General features: G+C 42.3%; 1 protein-coding gene across 3 annotated transcripts in view; it reads left to right on the top strand.

Moving 5' to 3' along the window:
• LOC124046197 (histone-lysine N-methyltransferase PRDM16-like) overlaps positions 1 to 24,258 on the top strand; it is a 451,439-nt gene that overhangs the window by 377,910 nt on the left and 49,271 nt on the right. For all 3 annotated transcript variants that reach the window (XM_046366309.1, XM_046366310.1, XM_046366311.1), the window contains exons 5-8: positions 1,501 to 1,708; positions 2,069 to 2,234; positions 5,626 to 5,779; positions 13,617 to 15,273. In XM_046366309.1, coding sequence (XP_046222265.1) covers positions 1,501 to 1,708; positions 2,069 to 2,234; positions 5,626 to 5,779; positions 13,617 to 15,273 — 2,185 coding nt within the window. The remainder of the gene's footprint in view (positions 1 to 1,500; positions 1,709 to 2,068; positions 2,235 to 5,625; positions 5,780 to 13,616; positions 15,274 to 24,258) is intronic.

Here is a 24,258-nt window from a genome sequence, read left to right on the forward strand (position 1 = left end):
AAAATAAACAGAATAGAGTTAAGCGCAGGCAAAATCCTAGAGGAAACCTGGTTCAGTCTGCATTACAACAGACACTGTGAGACAAATTCACCTTTCAGCAGGACAATAACGTAAAACACAAGGTCAAATATACACTGTAGTTGCTTACCAAGATGTGGCCTAGTTACAGTTTTGATTTCAATTGAATTGAAAATATATGGCAAGACTTGAACATGGCTGTGTAGCAATGATCAACAACCAATTTGACAGAGCTTAAAGTTTTTTTAAAAAGAATAATGTGCAAATATTTTACAATCCAGGTGTGTAAAACTTACCCAGAAAGAATCACAGCTATAATCGCTGCCAAAGCTGCTTCTAACATTGAAAAAGGGATCTGCATTTCTTTTTAATAATTTGCTACAATTTCTAAAAACATGTTTTCAATTGTCAGTATGAGCTACTGTGTGTAGGTGGTTGAGAATTATTATTTTTTTAATCCAATTTGAATTCAGGCTGAAACACAACAACATGTAGAATAAGTCAAAGGGTATGAATACGTTCTGAAGGCACTGTAGCCTCTGTCCTGGTCTGTGCAACTGGCAGGCCTAGCAGCATCTACATCTACAGAAAACACAGCTAGGGCGGCACATCTGGGGGGTCCATGCCTGGCTTTGTCACTCTGCAACCTAGCCTAAACACGCAAGGCTCATTCTTCTTGGACAACATCCACCCGACACTCCCCCATTCCCTACCCCTCTCTTCAACTTGGCCTGAGTTGTTGAACTTGGCACCCAGGTCAGAAAGCAGCCATTGAAATTGCCTGCCTCACAGTTCCATTGGTTTGACCTTGGTTGGGAAACGCATTTCAAAGGCTATCAACCTGGAGAATAATGACAAATGTTTAGCCTTTTTCTTCCTTTGCGTGCTATAGCCTAAAGCCACTGAACAGCCGTCACCACTGGACTAAAAAGTAATTAGCTATGTGTTAATTAAGATGTAAAGCTGACTAGCCCAGGCTACATTTTATTGTTCCTAGATGTGTTTATGTTTTAGGTCAAAGCTAATGGGAGAGTGGTTGTTTAAGCATTTGAACATGCACTTGATTCGCTTGGACAGCAGAGTTAGAAGTTTTATCTTTCCTAAACTTGAAATGCTAGACATTTCTGGTTCCTGTTTATGATTTGTGTCTTCAGTTTGGGATCAGATGGATGTTGGCTGGGGAGCTACGTAGTTATCCTGCTCAGCCTTTACCCTTAGTGTGTGTGTGTGTGTGTGTGTGTGTGTGTGTGTGTGTGTGTGTGTGTGTGTGTGTGTGTGTGTGTGTGTGTGTGTGTGTGTGTGTGTGTGTGTGTGTGTGTGTGTGTGTGTGTGTGTGTGTGTGTGTGTGTGTGTGTGTGTGTGTGTGTGTGTGTGTGTGTGTAGAGGGACCTTATCTAACCTACAGGCTACTCACAAGTGTGTGTTGTCTGTTTTTTGCAAAAGACACATTTCTGAAAAATAAATAGTCAGATTGTACCACAGACAAACAGATGTACCGCTGTGAGGACTGTGACGAGCTGTTCACCTTGGCCCTGGAGCTGCAGCGGCACCAGAAGTGCTTTTGTTCCAGCGCCGGGTCCGTGTTCGACACTCTCAGCAACGAGGACTTCAAGCAGGGCTGTGACGACAGCGACCACGAGTCTGTCCACGAGTGCAAGGACTGCGAGAAGATCTTCCCCGACGAGTACAGGTGCAGCACGCACACACACACACAACACACACACAAGCATGCACACGCACACACATACACACGCACATAGGCGAGCACGCACGGACACACACAGTGGTACCATTACCTCAACACTAATGATTTGAAGAGTTTCATCATCCTGAATGACTGTGTGTCTGTGCTCCCTGTCCAGTCTGGACATACACAGTGGTACCATTACCTCTACACTAATGATTTGAAGAGTTTCATCACCCTGAATGACTGTGTGTCTGTGCTCCCTGTCCAGTCTGGACACACATAGTGGTACCATTACCTCTACACTAATGATTTGAAGAGTTTCATCACCCTGAATGACTGTGTGTGTCTGTGCTCCCTGTCCAGTCTGGGCCAACACATGATTGTGCACACAGAGGAGCGAGAGTACAAGTGTGACCAGTGTCCCAAGGCCTTCAACTGGAAGTCCAACCTCATCCGCCACCAGATGTCCCACGACAGCGGCAAGCAGTTCGAGTGTCAAAACTGCGATAAGGTACAGCACACCCAGCATGTAAGTTGTGCGCAGAAACACAGGCTTCTTTTGCTACCTTGGTGAATGCTGATCCTAGCCACAGTAGTGAATTGAGTGGGGAGAAAATTCATTGTGTATGTACGTAGAAAATAGGATTTTAACCATATGATTTTGTGATTAAGTTAGTGTAACGCAACCATAAATGCAATTTTAGTACCAACTTAATCATGTCAGTTGATGCTATGATTTGAAAATGTCATTACTTGCATTTTATTCAGCTAACTGGTTGTCTGGCATTTAGTGCTGAGTGATTAGTGGTTTTTGAGGTCGGTTTGGTTCCGGTTTGATTGGTTTGGTTTTAAAAAATTATTCCGGATTTCAGTTGAACTGTTTTTTTAAACATGAAATGCATTATAAAATAATGACATAACAATAAATTTAGAGCTTTTTAATTGAAATTCTAAGGCCAAAAATAGTGAACATTCAATAGCCAAAACATTTAAAATATTAGATTGCACCTGTTTGGTCCACATTGGGTAGACATCAATAGAAAATGGGAAATTACTATGAAATAATACAATATTTCAGTTGTGTATATTACTTAGTTTCTATTTCATGACTTTATTAATTTTCATCATCTCATCTCTGTTCAGGCTGTAGCAGTCAGCCAGTCAGTTATCTATGTTCTCCCTGTACTGCCCTCTTTAATGTGTATAAAACCATTACTTGACAGCCAGCCAAACTCCAATCAAGAACTGAACCAGAGTCAGGGAAAGGCTTTCCATAAACCTCCAGTTCTATAGTTGAAACGGTGTAAAACTGTAACAGTACAGAAACGTTTCATTATATAGCAGCTCAGACTTAACGGCTTAAAGTCGAACCGATGTTTCGTAGTCGCATAGTGAACAATACTGTGACCATCACTGTACATAGAAAATGTACGCATCCTGCTTGAATATTGTTCTCAACAGGATTAGTATCTAAATAACATGTAAGATAACTTGTGTGAAGTGAAATCACATGTAGAGAGAAGCTACCTGCAAAACAGAACTTAACAGGCAGGCTAGGCTAGCGAGGGAATAGATGTCATCGATTTACTTAAAATTCAGAGCGTAAACACGACATGCTGAAATGAGAAATTATTGTGTTTACAGGCAGGGGCGCAACGTTGGTTTTAGAAGTGGGGGGGTTATTTCTTTATGTGATTTTATCCATTCGGATAAACACACCTACCCGACCGCTCAGAGCCGTCCGCATGGTCTTAAAGCACACTGTTGCCTCATTTTGCATCACATTCCAGTGATAAAACTGGGAGGTTGGGGGCAATTTCAGAATCTGGGGGGGGGATATGTCTTGTTCTTCAAAGTGCACTGAACAAAAATATAAACGTAACATGGAACAATTTTTAAGATTTTACTGAGTTACAGTTCATATAAGGAAACCAGTTAATTTAAATAAATGAATTAGACCCTAATCTATGGATTTCACATGACTGGGAATACAGATATGCATCTGTTGGTCACATATACCTTTAAAAAGGTAGGGTGTGGATCAGAACCAGTCAGTATTTGGTGTTACCACCATTTGCCTCATGCAGCGCGATACATCTCCTTTCCATAGAGTTGATCAGGCTATTGATTGTGGCCTGTGGAATGTTGTCCCACTCCTCTTCAATGGCTGTGTGAAGTTGCTGGATAGTGGCGGGAACTGGAACACGCTGTCGTACACGTCGATCCAGAGCATCCCAAACATGCTCAATGTGTGACATGTCTGGTGAGTATACAAGCCATGGAAGAACTGGGACATTTTCAGCTTCCAGGAATTGAGTGCAGATCCTTGCGACATGTGTTCATTGTCCGTAGCTTATGCCTGCCCATACAATAACCCTACTGCCACCATGGGGCACTCTGTTCACAACGTTGACATCAGCATACTGCTCGCCCACATGACGCCATATACACTGTCTGCCATCTGCCCGGGTACAGTTGAAACCGGGGTTCATCCATGAAGAGGACAGTTTTTCATCGTGCCAGTGGTCATTGAAGGTGAGCATTTGCTCACTGAAGTCGGTTAAGATGCCGAACAGATCAAGACTCTGGTGAGGACAGTGAGCACACATATGAGCTTCCCTGAGACGGTTTCTGACAGTTTGTGAAGAAATTCTATAGTTCCCACAGTTTCATCAGTTGTCCGGGTGGATGGTCTCAGACGATCCCAAAGGTGAAGAATCCAGATGTGAAGGTCCTGGGCTGGTGGTCTGCAGTTGAACATACTGCCAAATTCCCCAAAAAGATGTCGGTGGCGGCTTATGGTAGAGGAATACACATTAAATTCTCTGGCAACAGCTCTGGTGGACATTCTTGCAGTCAGCCTGCCAAGTGCATGCTCCCTAAAAACTTGAGACATCTGTGACATTGTATTTTGTGACAAAACTACACATTTTAGAGTGGCTTCTTGATATGCAACACCTGTCAGGTGGATGGATTACCTTGGCAAAGGAGAAATGTTCATTAACAGGGATGTAAACAAATTTGTGCACAAACGTTGAGAGAAATAAGCTTTTTGTGTGTATGGAACATTTCTGGGATCTTTTATTTCAACTCATGTAACATGGGACAAACACTTTATATGTTGCGTTTATATTTTTTTTCAATGTAGATAAGGCATACTTTCACAAACTGTCTCTGTCCCTCTCGTCATTATGTTGTGGACATTCCTCTCTCGTGTTTTATGCAGTCTGTGTGTATCTAATTTAATGTTGATGGTGTAAATGTGTATCCGTCCAGACATCTGTATATAATGGCGAGATGCTGATGTATTCGCCCTAAGAATAGGAGTCGTTGTCCAAAATAAGCCATAGAAACACATTGGGCTTATTTTGCACAGCTTTTGGCAAGAGTGAATCCTCTCACTTCACCTCTTCCTCTCTGACCCGCCTCTTGTCTGAGCCAGAAAAAAAATAGGCGCAATGAATTATGGTCATTGTAGTTAATTACCATGTTTCTGCGGATGAACTAGGTTCATTATTTGGCTTAATGAAAACTATAACTCCCTTCAGCCCAGCATCCCACATAAAGTTGTTCTTGACTTGATTTCTCTCGTGAATTATTTGATTTCTCTATAGACAAGAAAACAAACTTAATGTAATTCAAGTAATTGAACTGACTTTGGTCAATTAGTAACCCCCAAAAATAAAACGTTGGTTAATTGCTCAGCACTATTGGCCATAAAGTTAGTTGTTGGTGAATGTAACCACCATCACAAAGGCATCACGGGAAGCTGGCATGGATGCAGTATAAGCTTTTTTACTCCGTAGTATATATATTCTGAAAGTGTCAACACACAGTGATCGGATGACTGCTGACCATAACTGGTTTTTATCTGTGTGTGTGTGTCAATGTAAATGTTTCTGCCACCGCCCTACCCACAGGTGTTCACGGACCCCAGCAACCTGCAGCGCCACATCCGCTCGCAGCACATAGGGGCGCGCACTCACACCTGCCCCGAATGTGGCAAGACCTTCGCCACCTCCTCGGGCCTCAAGCAGCACAAGCACATTCACAGTAGTGTCAAGCCCTTCATCTGTAAGTCTCTGCAACCCAAGTCGATATGGCCTAGCCAACCCACATCTAGTTCTACCTCCCTGTGTCTACAGGCCTACTCCTCATCCTCCTCCCTCTATCTCTCTCCAACCCCAAGCAGGGCCAGCGACAGTAGCAGACACAATCCTGTAGGTCAGAGACAATTCCGTGACCCCATCCCTTCTTTTTCTTGTTATGTGTTTCATTTTGTTGCGTGTTTTCCCCACCCTTTCTCTTGTTTTTGTTATGTGTTTCATTTTGTTGTGTGTTTTCCCCACCTTTTCTCTTGTTTTTGTTATGCGTTTCATTTTGTTGTGTGTTTTCCCCACCTTTTCTCTTGTTTTTGTTATGCGTTTCATTTTGTTGTGTGTTTTCCCCACCTTTTCTCTTGTTTTTGTTATGCGTTTCATTTTGTTGTGTGTTTTCCCCACCTTTTCTCTTGTTTTTGTTATGTTTCATTTTGTTGTGTGTTTTCCCCACCTTTTCTCTTGTTTTTGTTATGTGTTTCATTTTGTTGTGTGTTTTCCCCACCTTTTCTCTTGTTTTTGTTGTCTTTCATTTTGTTGTGTGTTTTCCCCACCTTTTCTCTTGTTTTTGTTTGTGTTTCATTTTGTTGTGTGTTTTCCCCACCTTTTCTCTTGTTTTTGTTGTGTTTCATTTTGTTGTGTGTTTTCCCCACCTTTTCTCTTGTTTTTGTTATGTGTTTCATTTTGTTGTGTGTTTTCCCCACCTTTTCTCTTGTTTTTGTTATGTGTTTCATTTTGTTGTGTGTTTTCCCCACCTTTTCTCTTGTTTTTGTTATGTGTTTCATTTTGTTGTGTGTTTTCCCCACCTTTTCTCTTGTTTTTGTTATGTGTTTCATTTTGTTGTGTGTTTTCCCCACCTTTTCTCTTGTTTTTGTTTATGTGTTTCATTTTGTTGTGTTTTCCCCACCTTTTCTCTTGTTTTTGTTATGTGTTTCATTTTGTTGTGTGTTTTCCCCACCTTTTTCTTGTTTTTGTTTATGTGTTTCATTTTGTTTGTTTTCCCCAACTTTTCTCTTGTTTTGTTGTCTTTCATTTTGTTGTGTGTTTTCCCCACCTTTTCTCTTGTTTTTGTTTGTGTTTCATTTTGTTGTGTGTTTTCCCCACCTTTTCTCTTGTTTTTGTTATGTGTTTCATTTTGTTGTGTGTTTTCCCCACCTTTTCTCTTGTTTTTGTTGTCTTTCATTTTGTTGTGTGTTTTCCCCACCTTTTCTCTTGTTTTTGTTTGTGTTTCATTTTGTTGTGTGTTTTCCCCACCTTTTCTCTTGTTTTTGTTATGTTTCATTTTGTTGTGTGTTTTCCCCACCTTTTCTCTTGTTTTTGTTATGTGTTTCATTTTGTTGTGTGTTTTCCCCACCTTTTCTCTTGTTTTTGTTTATGTGTTTCATTTTGTTGTGTTTTTTCCCCACCTTTTCTCTTGTTTTTGTTATGTGTTTCATTTTGTTGTGTGTTTTCCCCACCTTTTCTCTTGTTTTTGTTTATGTGTTTCATTTTGTTGTGTGTTTTTCCCCACCTTTTCTCTTGTTTTTGTTATGTGTTTCATTTTGTTGTGTGTTTTCCCCACCTTTTCTCTTGTTTTTGTTTATGTGTTTCATTTTGTTGTGTGTTTTCCCCACCTTTTCTCTTGTTTTTGTTATGTGTTTCATTTTGTTGTGTGTTTTCCCCACCATTTCTCTTGTTTTTGTTTAGGTGTTTCATTTTGTTGTGTGTTTTCCCCACCTTTTCTCTTGTTTTTGTTTATGTGTTTCATTTTGCTGTGTGTTTTCCCCACCTTTTCTCTTGTTTTTGTTATGTGTTTCATTTTGTTGTGTGTTTTCCCCACCTTTTCTCTTGTTTTTGTTATGTGTTTCATTTTGTTGTGTGTTTTCCCCACCTTTTCTCTTGTTTTTGTTTATGTGTTTCATTTTGTTGTGTTTTCCCCACCTTTTCTCTTGTTTTTGTTATGTGTTTCATTTTGTTGTGTGTTTTCCCCACCTTTTCTCTTGTTTTTGTTTATGTGTTTCATTTTGTTGTGTGTTTTCCCCAACTTTTCTCTTGTTTTGTTGTCTTTCATTTTGTTGTGTGTTTTCCCCACCTTTTCTCTTGTTTTTGTTTGTGTTTCATTTTGTTGTGTGTTTTCCCCACCTTTTCTCTTGTTTTTGTTATGTGTTTCATTTTGTTGTGTGTTTTCCCCACCTTTTCTCTTGTTTTTGTTGTCTTTCATTTTGTTGTGTGTTTTCCCCACCTTTTCTCTTGTTTTTGTTTGTGTTTCATTTTGTTGTGTGTTTTCCCCACCTTTTCTCTTGTTTTTGTTATGTTTCATTTTGTTGTGTGTTTTCCCCACCTTTTCTCTTGTTTTTGTTATGTGTTTCATTTTGTTGTGTGTTTTCCCCACCTTTTCTCTTGTTTTTGTTTTTGTTTCATTTTGTTGTGTTTTTCCCCACCTTTTTCTTGTTTTTGTTATGTGTTTCATTTTGTTGTGTGTTTTCCCCACCTTTTCTCTTGTTTTTGTTTATGTGTTTCATTTTGTTGTGTGTTTTCCCCACCTTTTCTCTTGTTTTTGTTATGTGTTTCATTTTGTTGTGTGTTTTCCCCACCTTTTTCTTGTTTTTGTTTTTGTTTCATTTTGTTGTGTGTTTTCCCCACCTTTTCTCTTGTTTTTTTTTGTTTTGTGTTTCACCTTTTTTTGTTTCATTTTGTGTGTGTTTTCCCCACCTTTTCTCTTGTTTTTGTTATGTGTTTCATTTTGTTGTGTGTTTTCCCCACCTTTTCTCTTGTTTTTGTTTATGTGTTTCATTTTGTTGTGTTTTCCCCACCTTTTCTCTTGTTTTTGTTATGTGTTTCATTTTGTTGTGTGTTTTCCCCACCTTTTCTCTTGTTTTTGTTTATGTGTTTCATTTTGTTGTGTGTTTTCCCCACCTTTTCTCTTGTTTTTGTTTGTCTTTCATTTTGTTGTGTGTTTTCCCCCACCTTTTTTTTGTTTTTGTTTGTGTTTCATTTTGTTGTGTGTTTTCCCCACCTTTTTCTTGTTTTTGTTATGTGTTTCATTTTGTTGTGTGTTTTCCCCACCTTTTTCTTGTTTTTGTTGTCTTTCATTTTTTGTGTGTTTTTCTTGTTTTTGTTTGTGTTTCATTTTGTTGTGTGTTTTCCCCACCTTTTCTCTTGTTTTTGTTATGTTTCATTTTGTTGTGTGTTTTCCCCACCTTTTCTCTTGTTTTTGTTATGTGTTTCATTTTGTTGTGTGTTTTCCCCACCTTTTTCTTGTTTGTTTTTGTTTATGTGTTTCATTTTGTTGTGTTTTTTCCCCACCTTTTCTCTTGTTTTGTTATGTGTTTCATTTTTTTGTGTTTTTACCTTTTCTGTTTCATTTTGTTGTGTGTTTTCCCCACCTTTTCTCTTGTTTTTGTTTATTGTTTCATTTTGTTTGTGTTTTTCCCCACCTTTTCTCTTGTTTTTGTTATGTGTTTCATTTTGTTGTGTGTTTTCCCCACCTTTTCTCTTGTTTTTGTTTATGTGTTTCATTTTGTTGTGTGTTTTCCCCACCTTTTCTCTTGTTTTTGTTATGTGTTTCATTTTGTTGTGTGTTTTCCCCACCATTTCTCTTGTTTTTGTTTAGGTGTTTCATTTTGTTGTGTGTTTTCCCCACCTTTTCTCTTGTTTTTGTTTATGTGTTTCATTTTGTTGTGTGTTTTCCCCACCTTTTCTCTTGTTTTTGTTATGTGTTTCATTTTGTTGTGTGTTTTCCCCACCTTTTCTCTTGTTTTTGTTTATGTGTTTCATTTTGTTGTGTGTTTTCCCCACCTTTTCTCTTGTTTTTGTTTATGTGTTTCATTTTGTTGTGTTTTCCCCACCTTTTCTCTTGTTTTTGTTATGTGTTTCATTTTGTTGTGTGTTTTCCCCACCTTTTCTCTTGTTTTTGTTTATGTGTTTCATTTTGTTGTGTGTTTTCCCCAACTTTTTCTGTTTTTGTTTTGTTGTTTCATTTTGTTGTGTGTTTTCCCCACCTTTTCTCTTGTTTTTTTTTGTTTCATTTTGTTGTGTGTTTTCCCCACCTTTTTCTTGTTTTTGTTATGTGTTTCATTTTGTTGTGTGTTTTCTCCTTTCATTTTGTTGTGTGTTTTCCCCACCTTTTCTCTTGTTTTTGTTTGTGTTTCATTTTGTTGTGTGTTTTCCCCACCTTTTCTCTTGTTTTTGTTATGTTTCATTTTGTTGTGTGTTTTCCCCACCTTTTCTCTTGTTTTTGTTATGTGTTTCATTTTGTTGTGTGTTTTCCCCACCTTTTCTCTTGTTTTTTGTTTATGTGTTTCATTTTGTTGTGTTTTTTCCCCACCTTTTCTCTTGTTTTTGTTATGTGTTTCATTTTGTTGTGTGTTTTCCCCACCTTTTCTCTTGTTTTTGTTTATGTGTTTCATTTTGTTGTGTGTTTTTCCCCACCTTTTCTCTTGTTTTTGTTATGTGTTTCATTTTGTTGTGTGTTTTCCCCACCTTTTCTCTTGTTTTTGTTTATGTGTTTCATTTTGTTGTGTGTTTTCCCCACCTTTTCTCTTGTTTTTGTTATGTGTTTCATTTTGTCGTGTGTTTTCCCCACCATTTCTCTTGTTTTTGTTTAGGTGTTTCATTTTGTTGTGTGTTTTCCCCACCTTTTCTCTTGTTTTTGTTTATGTGTTTCATTTTGTTGTGTGTTTTCCCCACCTTTTCTCTTGTTTTTGTTATGTGTTTCATTTTGTTGTGTGTTTTCCCCACCTTTTCTCTTGTTTTTGTTATGTGTTTCATTTTGTTGTGTGTTTTCCCCACCTTTTCTCTTGTTTTTGTTTATGTGTTTCATTTCGTTGTGTGTTTTCCCCACCTTTTCTCTTGTTTTTGTTCATGTGTTTCATTTTGTTGTGTGTTTTCCCCACCTTTTCTCTTGTTTTTGTTTATGTGTTTCATTTTGTTGTGTGTTTTCCCCACCTTTTCTCTTGTTTTTGTTATGTGTTTCATTTTGTTGTGTGTTTTCCCCACCTTTTCTCTTGTTTTTGTTATGTGTTTCATTTTGTTGTGTGTTTTCCCACCTTTTCTCTTGTTTTTGTTTATGTGTTTCATTTTGTTGTGTGTTTTCCCCACCTTTTCTCTTGTTTTTGTTATGTGTTTCATTTTGTTGTGTGTTTTCCCACCTTTTCTCTTGTTTTTGTTTATGTGTTTCATTTTGTTGTGTGTTTTCCCCACCTTTTCTCTTGTTTTTGTTATTCTCCTCCATTCCTCCCTCCGTGCCTCTCCTCCTCTTTTTGTTGTATGGGTAACACTTTATTTTGATAGTCCAGCTAATTAAGTTGGATAGAGGGTGCACTTGCATTGACAAAGATAGGAAGTGGGCCCTCTCCCAGTCTACGGTCCCTCGGCAACTGATATGTTACTGATTTGTTGAGCATCTTTAGTGGGACTTTAAAAAAGTGCTACTTTGTGTTTCTTTTTTTCTTTTTTCCCCCCTGTGTGTGTGTGTGTGTGTGTTTCCTTCTGAGGGGGGTAAAATGGGTTTCCTTTGGCATGGGCAGATTTGATATAAACAACAGTTTCTGCTCCAGCTCCCCGTTAAAGGATGCCGGAAGCCATGATACCTTACCTTGTCTTCTCTCTCTTAACTTTCTGCTTTGCTTTTCTGTTTGTACCCATGTGCACATATGTGTGTATATGCTTATATACATGTATAGGTACAGTCTGTTTTCAAGCAACACTTTATAGAATATATTGTGAAAAGTAGGTTGCCCACTGTGGAGATATGGTATGTATGTTGCCGGTCATAGTGATGCATGATTTGCGATTTGCATAGATACAGCCTTTAGAGGAAAAAAGGCCCAGTCTATGTAAATGTATAGTGAGTGTATCAACATTAAGAACACCTGCTATTTCAATGACGTAGACCAGGCCTGGGCAATTCCTTTCCAATGAGGGCCACATTAGAATATATTTTTGCCATCGCGGGCCAGAATCATATTACAGGATTACACATCATGTGTATGACTGTGTTGACAGATATATCTACTGTAAATCACGTCCAGATATGCTACTTATTTTACTTTTTTAACATGCACAAAAATAGACCACATCCATGTTCTCCTTTTGGTAGGTATTAAACATGCAATGAACTACACGGAGGAAAAAGTACACTGTACATTCAGCACCACGGACCAAAACACAAGAAAGAGAGAGCTCAACATTACATTTAAACTACTCAATCGGTGCGAGGAGTGAAGTCTGTTTGGCATTGACTAGAGCAGTGAAGTCAGGTATAGTTTCTGACGTCGCTGTGCGCAGGATTGCTGAGAGGTGAGAGTCAGTAAGAGATGATCTGTGCCTTGACTTGTTATATTTCATCACTGAAAATGTCTGTTCACATGCATAGGTTGACCCAAACAGTACAAACATCTTCTGAGCATGACTCCTCATCTCTGTAGAGCTTTGTTCATTGAGATGCATAGAACCTCGTCAGTGGCATTGTTTTGAATAGTTCTCCAATCACTGCATCAGACTGAAGATCGATAAGCTCAGACTAACAATCGGAAGGTGGGTGAGATTGTTGACTTCTACTTGGAAATCAGGAGGAGTCATTTTTCCTTGAAAATTCAGTTCATTCATGAGGGCCATGATGTCCACGGTGAAGGCAAAATCAGCCAACCATTCTTTATCTTGCAGTTAAGGGAAAATCCACATATATTCCTTTCATTTGTGAAAACTCAGCAATCGCCGAACTCAGGTCCCACACCCTTTTAAGCACCTTCCACAAACGCAGCCATCTCATGTTTTTGTGGTAGGGGACATATGCATGACCCGACTCTGTCTCTTCCAACAGTGAGACAAACTGCCTGTGGTTGAAAGATTTTGCTCTTATGAAGTTTACCACTTTAGTCACTGTATCCACAACATGGCCCATTTGATGAATAATGCTATGCAGGTAAATAATGATCTGATCTGGGTTCAGCTCAGATCCTTGATCTTGTATCCTTTTCAAAAGGCCCACGTTTTTTCTTGTTAAGTTTGGGCACCCCCATCAGAGGTCCCACTGGATAACTTTTCAAAACTCAGTCCCAGCTTTGCCACACACTTATTAATCTCCTCCAATAAATCTTTCCCTGTGGTTGTGCTCTTCATTGACTGCACTGAAGCCAGCTCCTCTGTAATTTCAAAGTCTGGGGTTATGCCTCGTAAGAATATCAACAACTGTGCCGTGTCACGTACATCACTGGCTCTCATCAAGGGCCAAGGAGAAATAGGTGAAATCCTTGAACTTGTCTTTCAACTGATGTTCCATAATCTCTGCGATATCCTCAACACGCCGTGTCACTGTTCGTCTTGATAGGGAAACATTTTCAAATAGCTCTTTCTTGTCAGGGCAAAGTATTTCTGCAGAGTCAATTTAACATTCTTTAATGAATTTGCCTTCAGCGAATGGGTTGATATGTTTAGGAATTTTGTTGGACATTACATAGCTAGCTCTCGTAATTCTGTTGTTTCCTGAAAGCAGTTTTTTGTGAAAAGTTCTTGCTGCTTTTGCAACTGAGAAAGCAACTCTTTCGATGCACTTGCCCTCTGCTCAGAAGACATATTCTTATATTTCTCTGCATGCTTTGTCTGGAAGTGTCGGGACAAGATGTACTCTTTCAAGACAACGATGCTCTCTTTGCACACTAAGCACACAGGGGGGTGCAACTCAATATTAGGAAAGTGATCTTAATGTTTTGTACACAGTGTATATTATTTCTAAGTAGTGTTGTATCTGTGTTGACTGTTAACTTGGTACTCTGAGTTAGTGACAGTGTTTAAATGGGCTTAATCAGGCCCATGTGGGCTGTGTGTCTCCCCAGGCGAGGTGTGCCACAAGTCCTACACGCAGTTCTCCAACCTGTGCCGCCACAAGCGCATGCACGCCGACTGCCGCACCCAGATCAAGTGCAAAGACTGTGGCCAGATGTTCAGCACTACTTCCTCCCTCAACAAGCACCAGCGTTTTTGTGAGGGCAAGAACCATTATGGCCCTGCCGGGGGCCTCTTTGCTCCCGGCATCCCTATGAGCAGCCCCATCCTGGCCAAGTCCAAGTCCCATCCCCACCACCACCAACCGGGACTCAACCACTCAGGTCTGGCCTTCCTTGACTACTTCCCCTCCCGGCCCCATCTTCACGCCAGCCTATCCTTCTCCCCCAGGCCGCTTGGCTTCCCCTCGCTCTCCCATGGCTTCCCGGATCTCTTCGTCCCCTTGCTCTACCCCCGACCGTCCTTACTGCCCCCCAGCCCCTTTCTGAAGAGCCCCCTGGGCAAGAACAGTAACAACGGTGGGAGCCAGGAGGGCAAGCTGCCTCACAGCCCCCTGGACGGGACTCCATTGTCTCTGATCAGCTCCATCAACAACAACAACGGAGGAAATAGTCTCCTCAGCAGTCAGGAGAGGGAGGACAAAGAGAGGCTGGAGCTGGCGTACAGAGAAGTTAAGGCCAAAGCCAAGATATCGGAGGTGTCGGACGGCAGCGACCTGAAGGAAGTCAACGCCACCAGCGGCACCGACCTAGACACCACCACCGGCACCGTCTCGTGTTCAGAGTTAGACAGCGATGCTGAGAGTGAGCGGGAACAACGGGAGCGGGTCAGCGGCACGAAGAGAAGGAAGGAGGCAGGCGTTGGAGGGGTGGTGGGGACAGATAGGATCGGTCAGGATGGGCGGCCGGACAACGTGAGCAGCGGCTCAGTGTCGGCGGTGTCCAGCTCGTTCAACCTGGCTTGCGAGCAGCCCCCCTTCCTCTCGGTCGCCTCCCAGCACTCCTTTCCGCATCCGGACGAACAGGCACTGCCCCCCACAGGGGCCACCGCTGCCACCGACTCCATCAAGGCCATCGCTTCCATCGCTGAGAAATACTTTGGCCCTGCGCTAATGGGCCTGCAAGAGAAGAATATGGGCTCGATGCCCTGCCATTCGATGTTCCCTTTCCAGTTTCTACCCAACTTCCCTCACTCCCTCTACCCCTTCACCGAGCGGGCCGGTGCCCTCAAACCCGGCATGTTCTTCAAGGCTGAGCCCAAGTCGCCTCGTGTGCAACATCCGCCACCCCACAAAATGGCTGCCCCTCGCACTGAAGAGCCATCGCCCTTTGACCTCACCACCAAGCCAAAGAAGACCAAACCAAAACTGCCGGCCCCCGCCAAGTCGACCCCACCCAGCAGTAGCAGCAACACCCCCCTCCTTCTCCCGGGGGATGAGGAGCAGCCACTCGACCTCAGCATCAGCAGCCACAGACGGGATGTGCACAACGGGGTGGTGGCCCCTGAGCAGCCGTCCAGCCGCAAGAACCAATGCAAGGAGGAGCACCCCGGCAGCCATCCGCACCAACACACCCTGCACCCCCAGGGCCACCCCCTCCTCCAGCCCCTGCTGTCACAGCACCAGCAGCCCCTGGCCCAGCCGCCCCAGCAGCAGCCCTCCCTGCATTACACCAAGCCCTCGGCCTTCTTCATGGACCCAATATACAGGTATTTCAGCCCCAAGGAGACCAGAGTCCTCACCAGACACTGTATCTAGATAAGCAACTGAAGTTGACACTCATGTTAGAACCTATATTCATTTTTTTTCACCTTTATTTAACCAGGTAGGCTAGTTGAGAACAAGTTCTCATTTGCAACTGCGACCTGGCCAAGATAAAGCATAGCAGTGTGAACAGACAACACAGAGTTACACATGGAGTAAACAATGAACAAGTCAATAAAACAGTAGAAAAAAAGGGGAGTCTATATACAATGTGTGCAAAAGGCATGAGGAGGTAGGCGAATAATTACAATATTGCAGATTAACACTGGAGTGATAAATGATCAGATGATCATGTACAGGTAGAGATATTGGTGTGCAAAAGAGCAGAAAAGTAAATAAATAAAAACTGTGGGGATGAGGTAGGTGAAAATGGGTGGGCTATTTACCAATAGACTATGTACAGCTGCAGCGATCGTTTAGCTGCTCAGATAGCTGATGTTTGAAGTTGGTGAGCGAGATAAAAGTCTCCAACTTCATCGATTTTTGCAATTCGTTCCAGTCACAGGCAGCAGAGTACTGGAACGAAAGGCGGCCGAATGAGGTGTTGGCTTTAGGGATGATCAGTGAGATACACCTGCTGGAGCGCGTGCTACGGATGGGTGTTGCTGTCGTGACCAGTGAACTGAGATAAGGCGGAGCTTTACCTAGCATGGCCTTGTAGGTGGGTCTGGCGACGAATATGTAGCGAGGGCCAGCCGACTAGAGCATACAAGTCGCAGTGGTGGGTAGTATAAGGTGCTTTAGTGACAAAACGGATGGCACTGTGATAAACTGCATCCAGTTTGCTGAGTAGAGTGTTGGAAGCAATTTTGTAGATGACATCGCCGAAGTCGAGGATCGGTAGGATAGTCAGTTTTACTAGGGTAAGCTTGGCAGCGTGAGTGAAGGAGGCTTTGTTGCGGAATAGAAAGCCGACTCTTGATTTGATTTTCGATTGGAGATGTTTGATATGAGTTTGGAAGGAGAGTTTGCAGTCTAACCAGACACCTAGGTACTTATAGGTGTCCACATACTCAAGGTCGGAACCATCCAGGGTGGTGATGCTAGTCGGGCATGCGGGTGCAGGCAGCGATCGGTTGAAAAGCATGCATTTGGTTTTACTAGCGTTTAAGAGCAGTTGGAGGCCACGGAAGGAGTGTTGTATGGCATTGAAGCTCGTTTGGAGGTTAGATAGCACAGTGTCCAATGACGGGCCGAAAGTATATAGAATGGTGTCGTCTGCGTAGAGGTGGATCAGGGAATCGCCCGCAGCAAGAGCAACATCATTGATATATACAGAGAAAAGAGTCGGCCCGAGAATTGAACCCTGTGGCACCCCCATAGAGACTGCCAGAGGACCGGACAGCATGCTCTCCGATTTGACACACTGAACTCTGTCTGCAAAGTAATTGGTGAACCAGGCAAGGCAGTCATCCAAAAAACCGAGGCTACTGAGTCTGCCGATAAGAATATGGTGATTGACAGAGTCGAAAGCCTTGGCAAGGTCGATGAAGACTGCTGCACAGTACTGTCTTTCATATGCAGGCTACTGTATATATACACAATATACAGCAGGGGACGGAACTATTGACAAACTCAATAAAGATGAGCAGATATGACTGTATAAAATTAATAATGTAAATACTGAGATAAACTGAACAAAAATATGAATGCAACATGTAAAGTGTTGGTCCCATGTTTCATGAGCTTAAATATAAGTCCCAGAAACGTTCCATACACACAAAAAGCTTAATTCTCACAAATTCTGTGCCAGTGGGGCTTGATTCATTGCGCTCTAGCAACTCCTTGTGGTGAGCCGGGCACTTGTAGGCTGACTACGGTCGTCAGTTGAGCAGTGTTTCCTGCAACACATTTGTGCAGCTGGCTTCCGGGTTAAGCAGGCGGGTGTTAAGAAGCGCGATTTGGCGGGTCATGTTTCAGAGGATGCATGACTCGACCTTCGCCTCTCCCGAGCTCGTTGGGGAGTTGCAGCAACGAGACAAGATCGTAATCACTAAATTGGGGAGAAAAAGGGGTAGTTGGGCTTACTGAGGAGTATTTCTGTCTTTAATAAGCCCTTTTGTGGGGAAAAACTAATTCTGATTGGCTGGTCTGGCTTCCCAGTCCATGGGCCTGTTTCCCAAGTGGGTGGGCCTATGCCCTTACAGTCCCACCCATGACTGCGCCCTGCCCAGTCATGTAAAATTCATAGATTAATCCATTAGCTTAAGGAATTTCAATTGACTGATTTCCTTGTATTCACTGAAACTCTGTAAAATCATTGAAATTGTGGGATGTTGCGTTTATATTTTTGTTCCGTATGTATTGTATGCTAAAAAATGGAGGAAATTATATTATTTAATATAATTTATTTATTTAAAAATATCAAAAAGTTAGGGGTCAAAATACATTTCAATTTTACCTTTATTTTACTAGGCAAGTCAGTTAAGAACAAATTCTTATTTTCAATGACGGCCTAGTAACAGTGGGTTAACTGCCTGTTCAGGGGCAGAATGACAGATTTTGTACCTTGTCAGCTCCGGGATTTGAACTTGCAACCTTTCAGTTTCTAGTCCAATGCTCTAACCACTAGGCTACCTTGCCGCCCCGATACCTAACCTTGCGAGGATAATGGCACTGAGCTTTTTTCTCAAATATTTTATGAGATTGGAGAACACATTGGGAGGGATCTTCGTCCATACAGAATCCTTCCAGATCCTTGATATCCTTCATATGCACTTATGTACTGACCTCTTCAATTCAAACCAAAGGAGACTGCGATGGCCATTGCAAAATGTGGATTTTGTGGCCAATTAACAACATATTTGATGATTCTGATGTGGGCTTGAGGTTATTGTCTTGCTGGAAGATCCCCTTGCGGCCAAGTTTCAGACTCCTGGCAGAGGCAACCAGGTTTTTGGCTAAACTCTCCGGATATTGGGTGAAGTTCATGAGGGCCCCAGGGCCAGTGAAAGCAAAATATCCCCGTAACATCAAAGATCCACGACTATATTTTACAGTAGGTATGGGGTTAGTTTTTGCTCATACATTTTTATTGACGCTAAACCCACCACTGGTGTGCGTGACCAAAGAGACCCATTTTCATGTAATTTGCGCAAAGCACAGGTTGCAATCCAAGTGCCAATGCCATTTAGCAAACTCCAGTCGTTGACATCTTTTGGGGATGACATGAAAATAGAGCTCTTTGACCATACACACCAAAGGTGGGTTTGGCGTAGAAATTAAATGAGAATGCATGAGCATAATAACCCCAAACCTACTGCAAAATATGGTGATGGCTCTTTGATGTTATGTGGCTATTTTTGCTTCCACTGGTCCTAGGGCCCTTGTTAAGGTCAACGGCATCATGAACTTTGCCCAGTACCAGGATATTGTAAACAAAAACCTGGTTGGCTCTGCCAGTAGGCTGAATCGCGGCCACAAATTGATGTTCCAGCAAGACAATAGCCCCAAGCACACAGCAAAATCTACAAAGAAATGGTTCATTGGCCACAAAATCAAAATTGTGCAATGGTCATCTCAGTCTCATTGAAAACCTGTTAATTGAATTGAAGAGGGCAGTCCATCAACTCAGATGAAGGATGTCAAGGATCTAGAAGGATACTGCATGCAAGAACATCCCTCCCAATGTGTTCTCCAACTCATAAAACATTTTAGAAATAGGCTCAGTGCCGTTATCATTTATTACAGTGTCAAAATTGAGAACAAAGTGTAAATAGGAACATTTTTGTCATAAAGTCAGTATCGTCTAAAACAGAATTTGAAACTGAAACCCCAGTGCGTGATATCGAATAAATGAAGGTTGGGTTTGGATTACAATTATGTCAACAAATCATGCACCCTTTTGCCAAGCTCCACGTGCATATCGCCCCTTCGACCACTTTGCTTTCCGTCATTGAATGGGGCTTCATCGCCCCTTCGACCACTTTGCTTCCCGTCATTGAATGGGGCTTCATCGCCCCTTCGACCACTTTGCTTCCCGTCATTGAATGGGGCTTCATCGCCCCTTCGACCACTTTGCTTCCCGTCATTGAATGGGGCTTCATCGCCCCTTCGACCACTTTGCTTCCCGTCATTGAATGGGGCTTCATCGCCCCTTCGACCACTTTGCTTCCCGTCATTGAATGGGGCTTCATCGCCCCTTCGACCACTTTGCTTCCCGTCATTGAATGGGGCTTCATCGCCCCTTCGACCACTTTGCTTTCCGTCATTGAATGGGGCTTCATCGCTCCTTCGACCACTTTGCTTCCCGTCATTGAATGGGGCTTCATTGCCCCCAACGCGCTCAGAGGATCACAGGGCCTATACGGATTGACCATGCCTCCACAGCCAAAGATCTATGGTAAGCATTTCCTGCCAAAGGACCCTAGTATGCGGTCGGAATAGATGCTTGGAGTTTGTCTGTCCACAACTGTCTGCACCAGTAATGCTAGCTTGGTGTGCAACGGCCGGTGGTGGTGAGTATAACCAGAAACACTGAAATATATATACCTTTCTGGTATAATTTAGCTAACAACGTTAGATAACGTTATTACTGATTATGTAGCTAGGTAGCCATCTCTTGATAAAGTGAGGCAGGCGAGCTATTGTTAGCTAGCGAGGCAGTCTAGCTAATGTTAGCTAGCGAAACAGACTAGATAATATTAGCGTAGCTAACTAGCTAGCTACCTCTACAATTTAGTTAGGTCGTAGCTCATACGATTGTATAGTCTAGATACTGCTGGTTATGTAACGTTATCATTTTTTTTAAAGCTAGCGTCGTGAGGCAGGCTAGCTAGCTAACGTTAGCCTACAAGTTGGATTTGCAATTAGTTCGTAATTCATACAAGTGTATTCTATATTGTCTCGGGCAAGACTAAATAATGGATGCCGCTATAGTAGTAACTATCCCATGTCTAACATGCTGACCACACCGCTGGTGACGCATGCGCAAGCATTGCAAAAGAAATGTACACCTACATATTAGTCAATCATTGCATCCACACTGGTCGCGAGCGTCTGTGTGGCCAGGCGCTAAAATAGAACTTAGTTCTATTTGTGATGCTTGATGCTGTGCAAGTCCTGCCTCTCCCATCCCCTCATTGGTTCTTAGGAGCATATACCATCTCCTCATTGGTTGTTAGGAGCATATAACCACGTGGGTGATTGAAAGATGAACTGAGGTCCACACTCCAGTCCAGTTGGTGGTGGTAATGCACCTTAAAGTTGGTTAGCAACTGCCAAATAAAGTCCAAAGAAGAAGAAGAAGCCTGAAGGAGGAGAGATTACTGGAAACAAACTCGGTTTACCCTTTTATCTGTGTATTCATTGAGTAGAGGACCTTGTGCATTTCCTGTAAAAGAACAACCCAATGTTTATATTCCAGGAAATATTTGCTAGTAACAGCAGGCTAGCTAGCTAAATTGCCATACATGTTTAACACTTTTTGAACTGTCCCCAAAATAATATAGTTGGTTCAGAGATAGTTTGTCAAACTGAGTGTCCAGATCGCGTCTGGTGTGGATGGACAGACTCAACATGCACACAAGCAGTCTGGTCAGCATGTAAGTCTGACTAATACAGTGAACAAATAACCATTATGGCATCAGCGGCCTGAATCTAATCCAATCTGGAGCTACAGTCTGTAAAGCATATCATTTGCCTTTCCACTAGTTACCACATCCCCAAAGACAGAACTGGCTATATCGTAAAAATGTATGAAAACAAAAATTAGCTTTTTGGTCTTAATGTAAGTCTAGGGTTAGGCATAAGGATAGCAGTGTGGTTATGGTTATATTTAAAATCACATTTTAAGAAGAGAAATGATAGAAATAGGCAGCCTAGTGACGACCTCGAATTATCTTGAGTTACTGCCCTGATGACACAGAAGGCTTCATCGACAATGGTAAAGTATGTTTTGTGAAAAGTTGTCTAAAAAATACCCAGTGTGATAAACTAGTAGGTTCATTACCCAGCCAAGTAGTTGTCATTTTGCTTGTGAATTGCATATTCAAAAGCTTTGTGCTTTGTTTATAACATAATGTAATTTACCACATGGCTGTCTATTGTATCACCATGTCACAGGCCCTCCCAGTCAACACTACCTCATAAGATAAAGGACGTTGTTTATGAGGATTGCCTGCTGCAGTTGTTTGAGATATTGCCAGTTTGCAGCAGAACATGCAACATAGAGAAGACCAGCTAGGGGACCCTCAGCATCACACAGACATGCCCCTCGCTGTGAGCATTCCTATAAATGGAACAGGGAGGACACTTGAATCAGGTTGGTGACATTTTACCTGGTCAGAGCTCAAAACATGTTCGAGTTTTGTCCCAATTCACCTTGATAACCGAGCCTCTTGGAACCAGTCTGATTTATGTGTGTATGCCTGTGTATGCATATCATGATATCTGAAGTGAAATAGAACTGTGAATACAGCGATCAGGTTGGTTCCACTGTGCTAATCATAACCACCAGCGATCAGGTTGGTTCCACTGTGCTAATCATAACCACCAGCGATCAGGTTGGTTCCACCTTGCTAATCATAACCATCAGTGATCAGGTTGGTTCCACCGTGCTAATCATAACCACCAGTGATCAGGTTTGTTCCACCGTGCTAATCATAACCACCAGTGATCAGGTTGGTTCCACCGTGCTAATCATAACCACCAGCAATCAGGTTGGTTCCACCGTGCTAATCATAACCACCAGTGATCAGGTTGGTTCCACCGTGCTAATCATAACCACCAGTGATCAGGTTTGTTCCACCATGCTAATCATAACCACCAGTGATCAGGTTGGTTCCACCGTGCTAATCATAACCACCAGCGATCAGGTTGGTTCCACCGTGCTAATCATAACCACCAGTGATCAGGTTGGTTCCACCATGCTAATCATAACCAGCAGTGATCAGGTTTGTTCCACCGTGCTAATCATAACCACCAGTGATCAGGTTGGTTCCACCGTGCTAATCATAACCACCAGCGATCAGCTTGGTTCCACCGTGCTAATCATAACCACCAGCGATCAGGTTGGTTTCACCATGCTAATCATAACCACCAGGGATCAGGTTGGTTCCACCGTGCTAATCATAACCACCAGCGATCAGGTTGGTTCCACTGTGCTAATCATAACCACCAGTGATCAGGTTGGTTCCACCGTGCTAATCATAACCACCAGTGATCAATTAGTCAGTGCTCTGTTTGTGTTTGGCCGACCCCTATCTTTGAGTGGCCAGGAGCTGATCTACACTGCCGTACCTATCAATATGGCGCCGTAAAGGCCTCACCTCTTGTCTGCTCACCAACGGTCGCCGATGGGTAGACCAGAGTTAGGTAGGTTTAGTCTGACCTGTTCAATCTTCAACATAGTATATGTTTCTTTGTCAGATATCACCTTTCCTAACTGTCATTGGTAATAGAACAGTGACTATATGTGTATGTGTTCACAGATGCATCTATGGAGAAGCACATGGAGACTTGCAAAATGATGTGATGAAGTCCAGACTGACAGATGGGCTTGATACTGATGTCTCTGAATAGAGAGGGACCCGGGCACTCGACATTAAAATTTGACTAGACACAACTTTTACTTGTCTTTTGATATGATTGAATTGAATGGTATCAGTAAATATGGGGAGAGAGAAAAACTGTGTATTCCTCACCCAGATCAGGAAAATCCTATTGTACACAAGACACCGCACAGAGAGATATGACCACTCTGACATGTTAGCCAAGGTAGCCCCATTACCACCAGACAAAATGCAGATAGGCACAGTATCTGTATCGGCTGGGAATGACAATGAAATGTGAAAGGTTCACATTGTTATATTAGCAGAACACTGATTCTATGGTATTATGTAAAGCAGAGGTGTCAAACTCATTCCATGGAGGGCCTAGTGTCTGCAGGTTCTAGTTTTGTCCTTTCAATTAAGACCCAGACAACCAGGTGAGTGGAGTTCTTTACTAATTAGTGACCTTAATTCATCAATCAAGTACCAAGGTGCAGAGCGAAAAACCCCAGGCACTCAGCTCTCTGTGGAGTGAGTTTGACACGGGATGTAAAGGGTTAATTCTACATTGACCTGTTACTACATTTGAAGATTATCAAAACACTTAGTTTAGAATATCTACATAAACTCATCAATTTCATTCTTCTTATATTACCTTGTAGACTACTGACCTATGCAAAGCTTCCTCCGGCATCTCACCATACATCTGCCTGTAGTTATTGAACTCAACCTGAGGTGTGTTTGTTGTGATTGAGTGGGGGGGAACAGCTGCGGGCAAGGCTCTGACGGATGTGTGTCTTGGTGGTGGCAAGGACACACCCAAGAAACACCTACATCAAACCACACCCACAAGCCAACTCACGTTTGGCTCCTGTCATGGCCACTGGAATGTCTTGAGAAGCAAGACAAATAAAAACTAGGTGAAATCAGCAGGTGTAGTTCCCAGCATGCCCCCAAAAATGAGGTCAAATTAGCGCGTGAAATTTCCCTTTAAACAAGATCCATTTCTCTGTGCAAATCTATTAGTATAAAGTAATTTCCCATATTTTTAGGATACAATGTACACTGCGATTGGAGCAAAAAAGTAAGAACACCCGCTCTTTCCATGACAGACTGACCAGGTGAATCCAAGTGAAAGGGGAGGGGACAGGTTAAAGGGGACAGGTTAAAGAAGGATTTGTATGTTCTGAGACAACTGAGACATGGATTGTGTATGTGTGCCATTCAGAGGGTGAATGGGAAAGGCAAAATATTGAAGTGCCTTTGAACGGGGTATGGTAGAAGGACATCCAGCCAACTTGACACAACTGTGGGAAGCATTGGAGTCAACATGGGCCAGCATCCCTGTGGAATGCTTTCGACACCTTGTAGTGTCCAAGCCCCAACAAATTGAGCCTGTTCTGAGGGCAAATAATTATTATTATTTTTCCTTTTCTTTAT

Source organism: Oncorhynchus gorbuscha, linkage group LG10 (genome assembly GCF_021184085.1).
Source record: "Oncorhynchus gorbuscha isolate QuinsamMale2020 ecotype Even-year linkage group LG10, OgorEven_v1.0, whole genome shotgun sequence".
NCBI classification, from domain to species: Eukaryota; Metazoa; Chordata; class Actinopteri; order Salmoniformes; family Salmonidae; genus Oncorhynchus; species Oncorhynchus gorbuscha.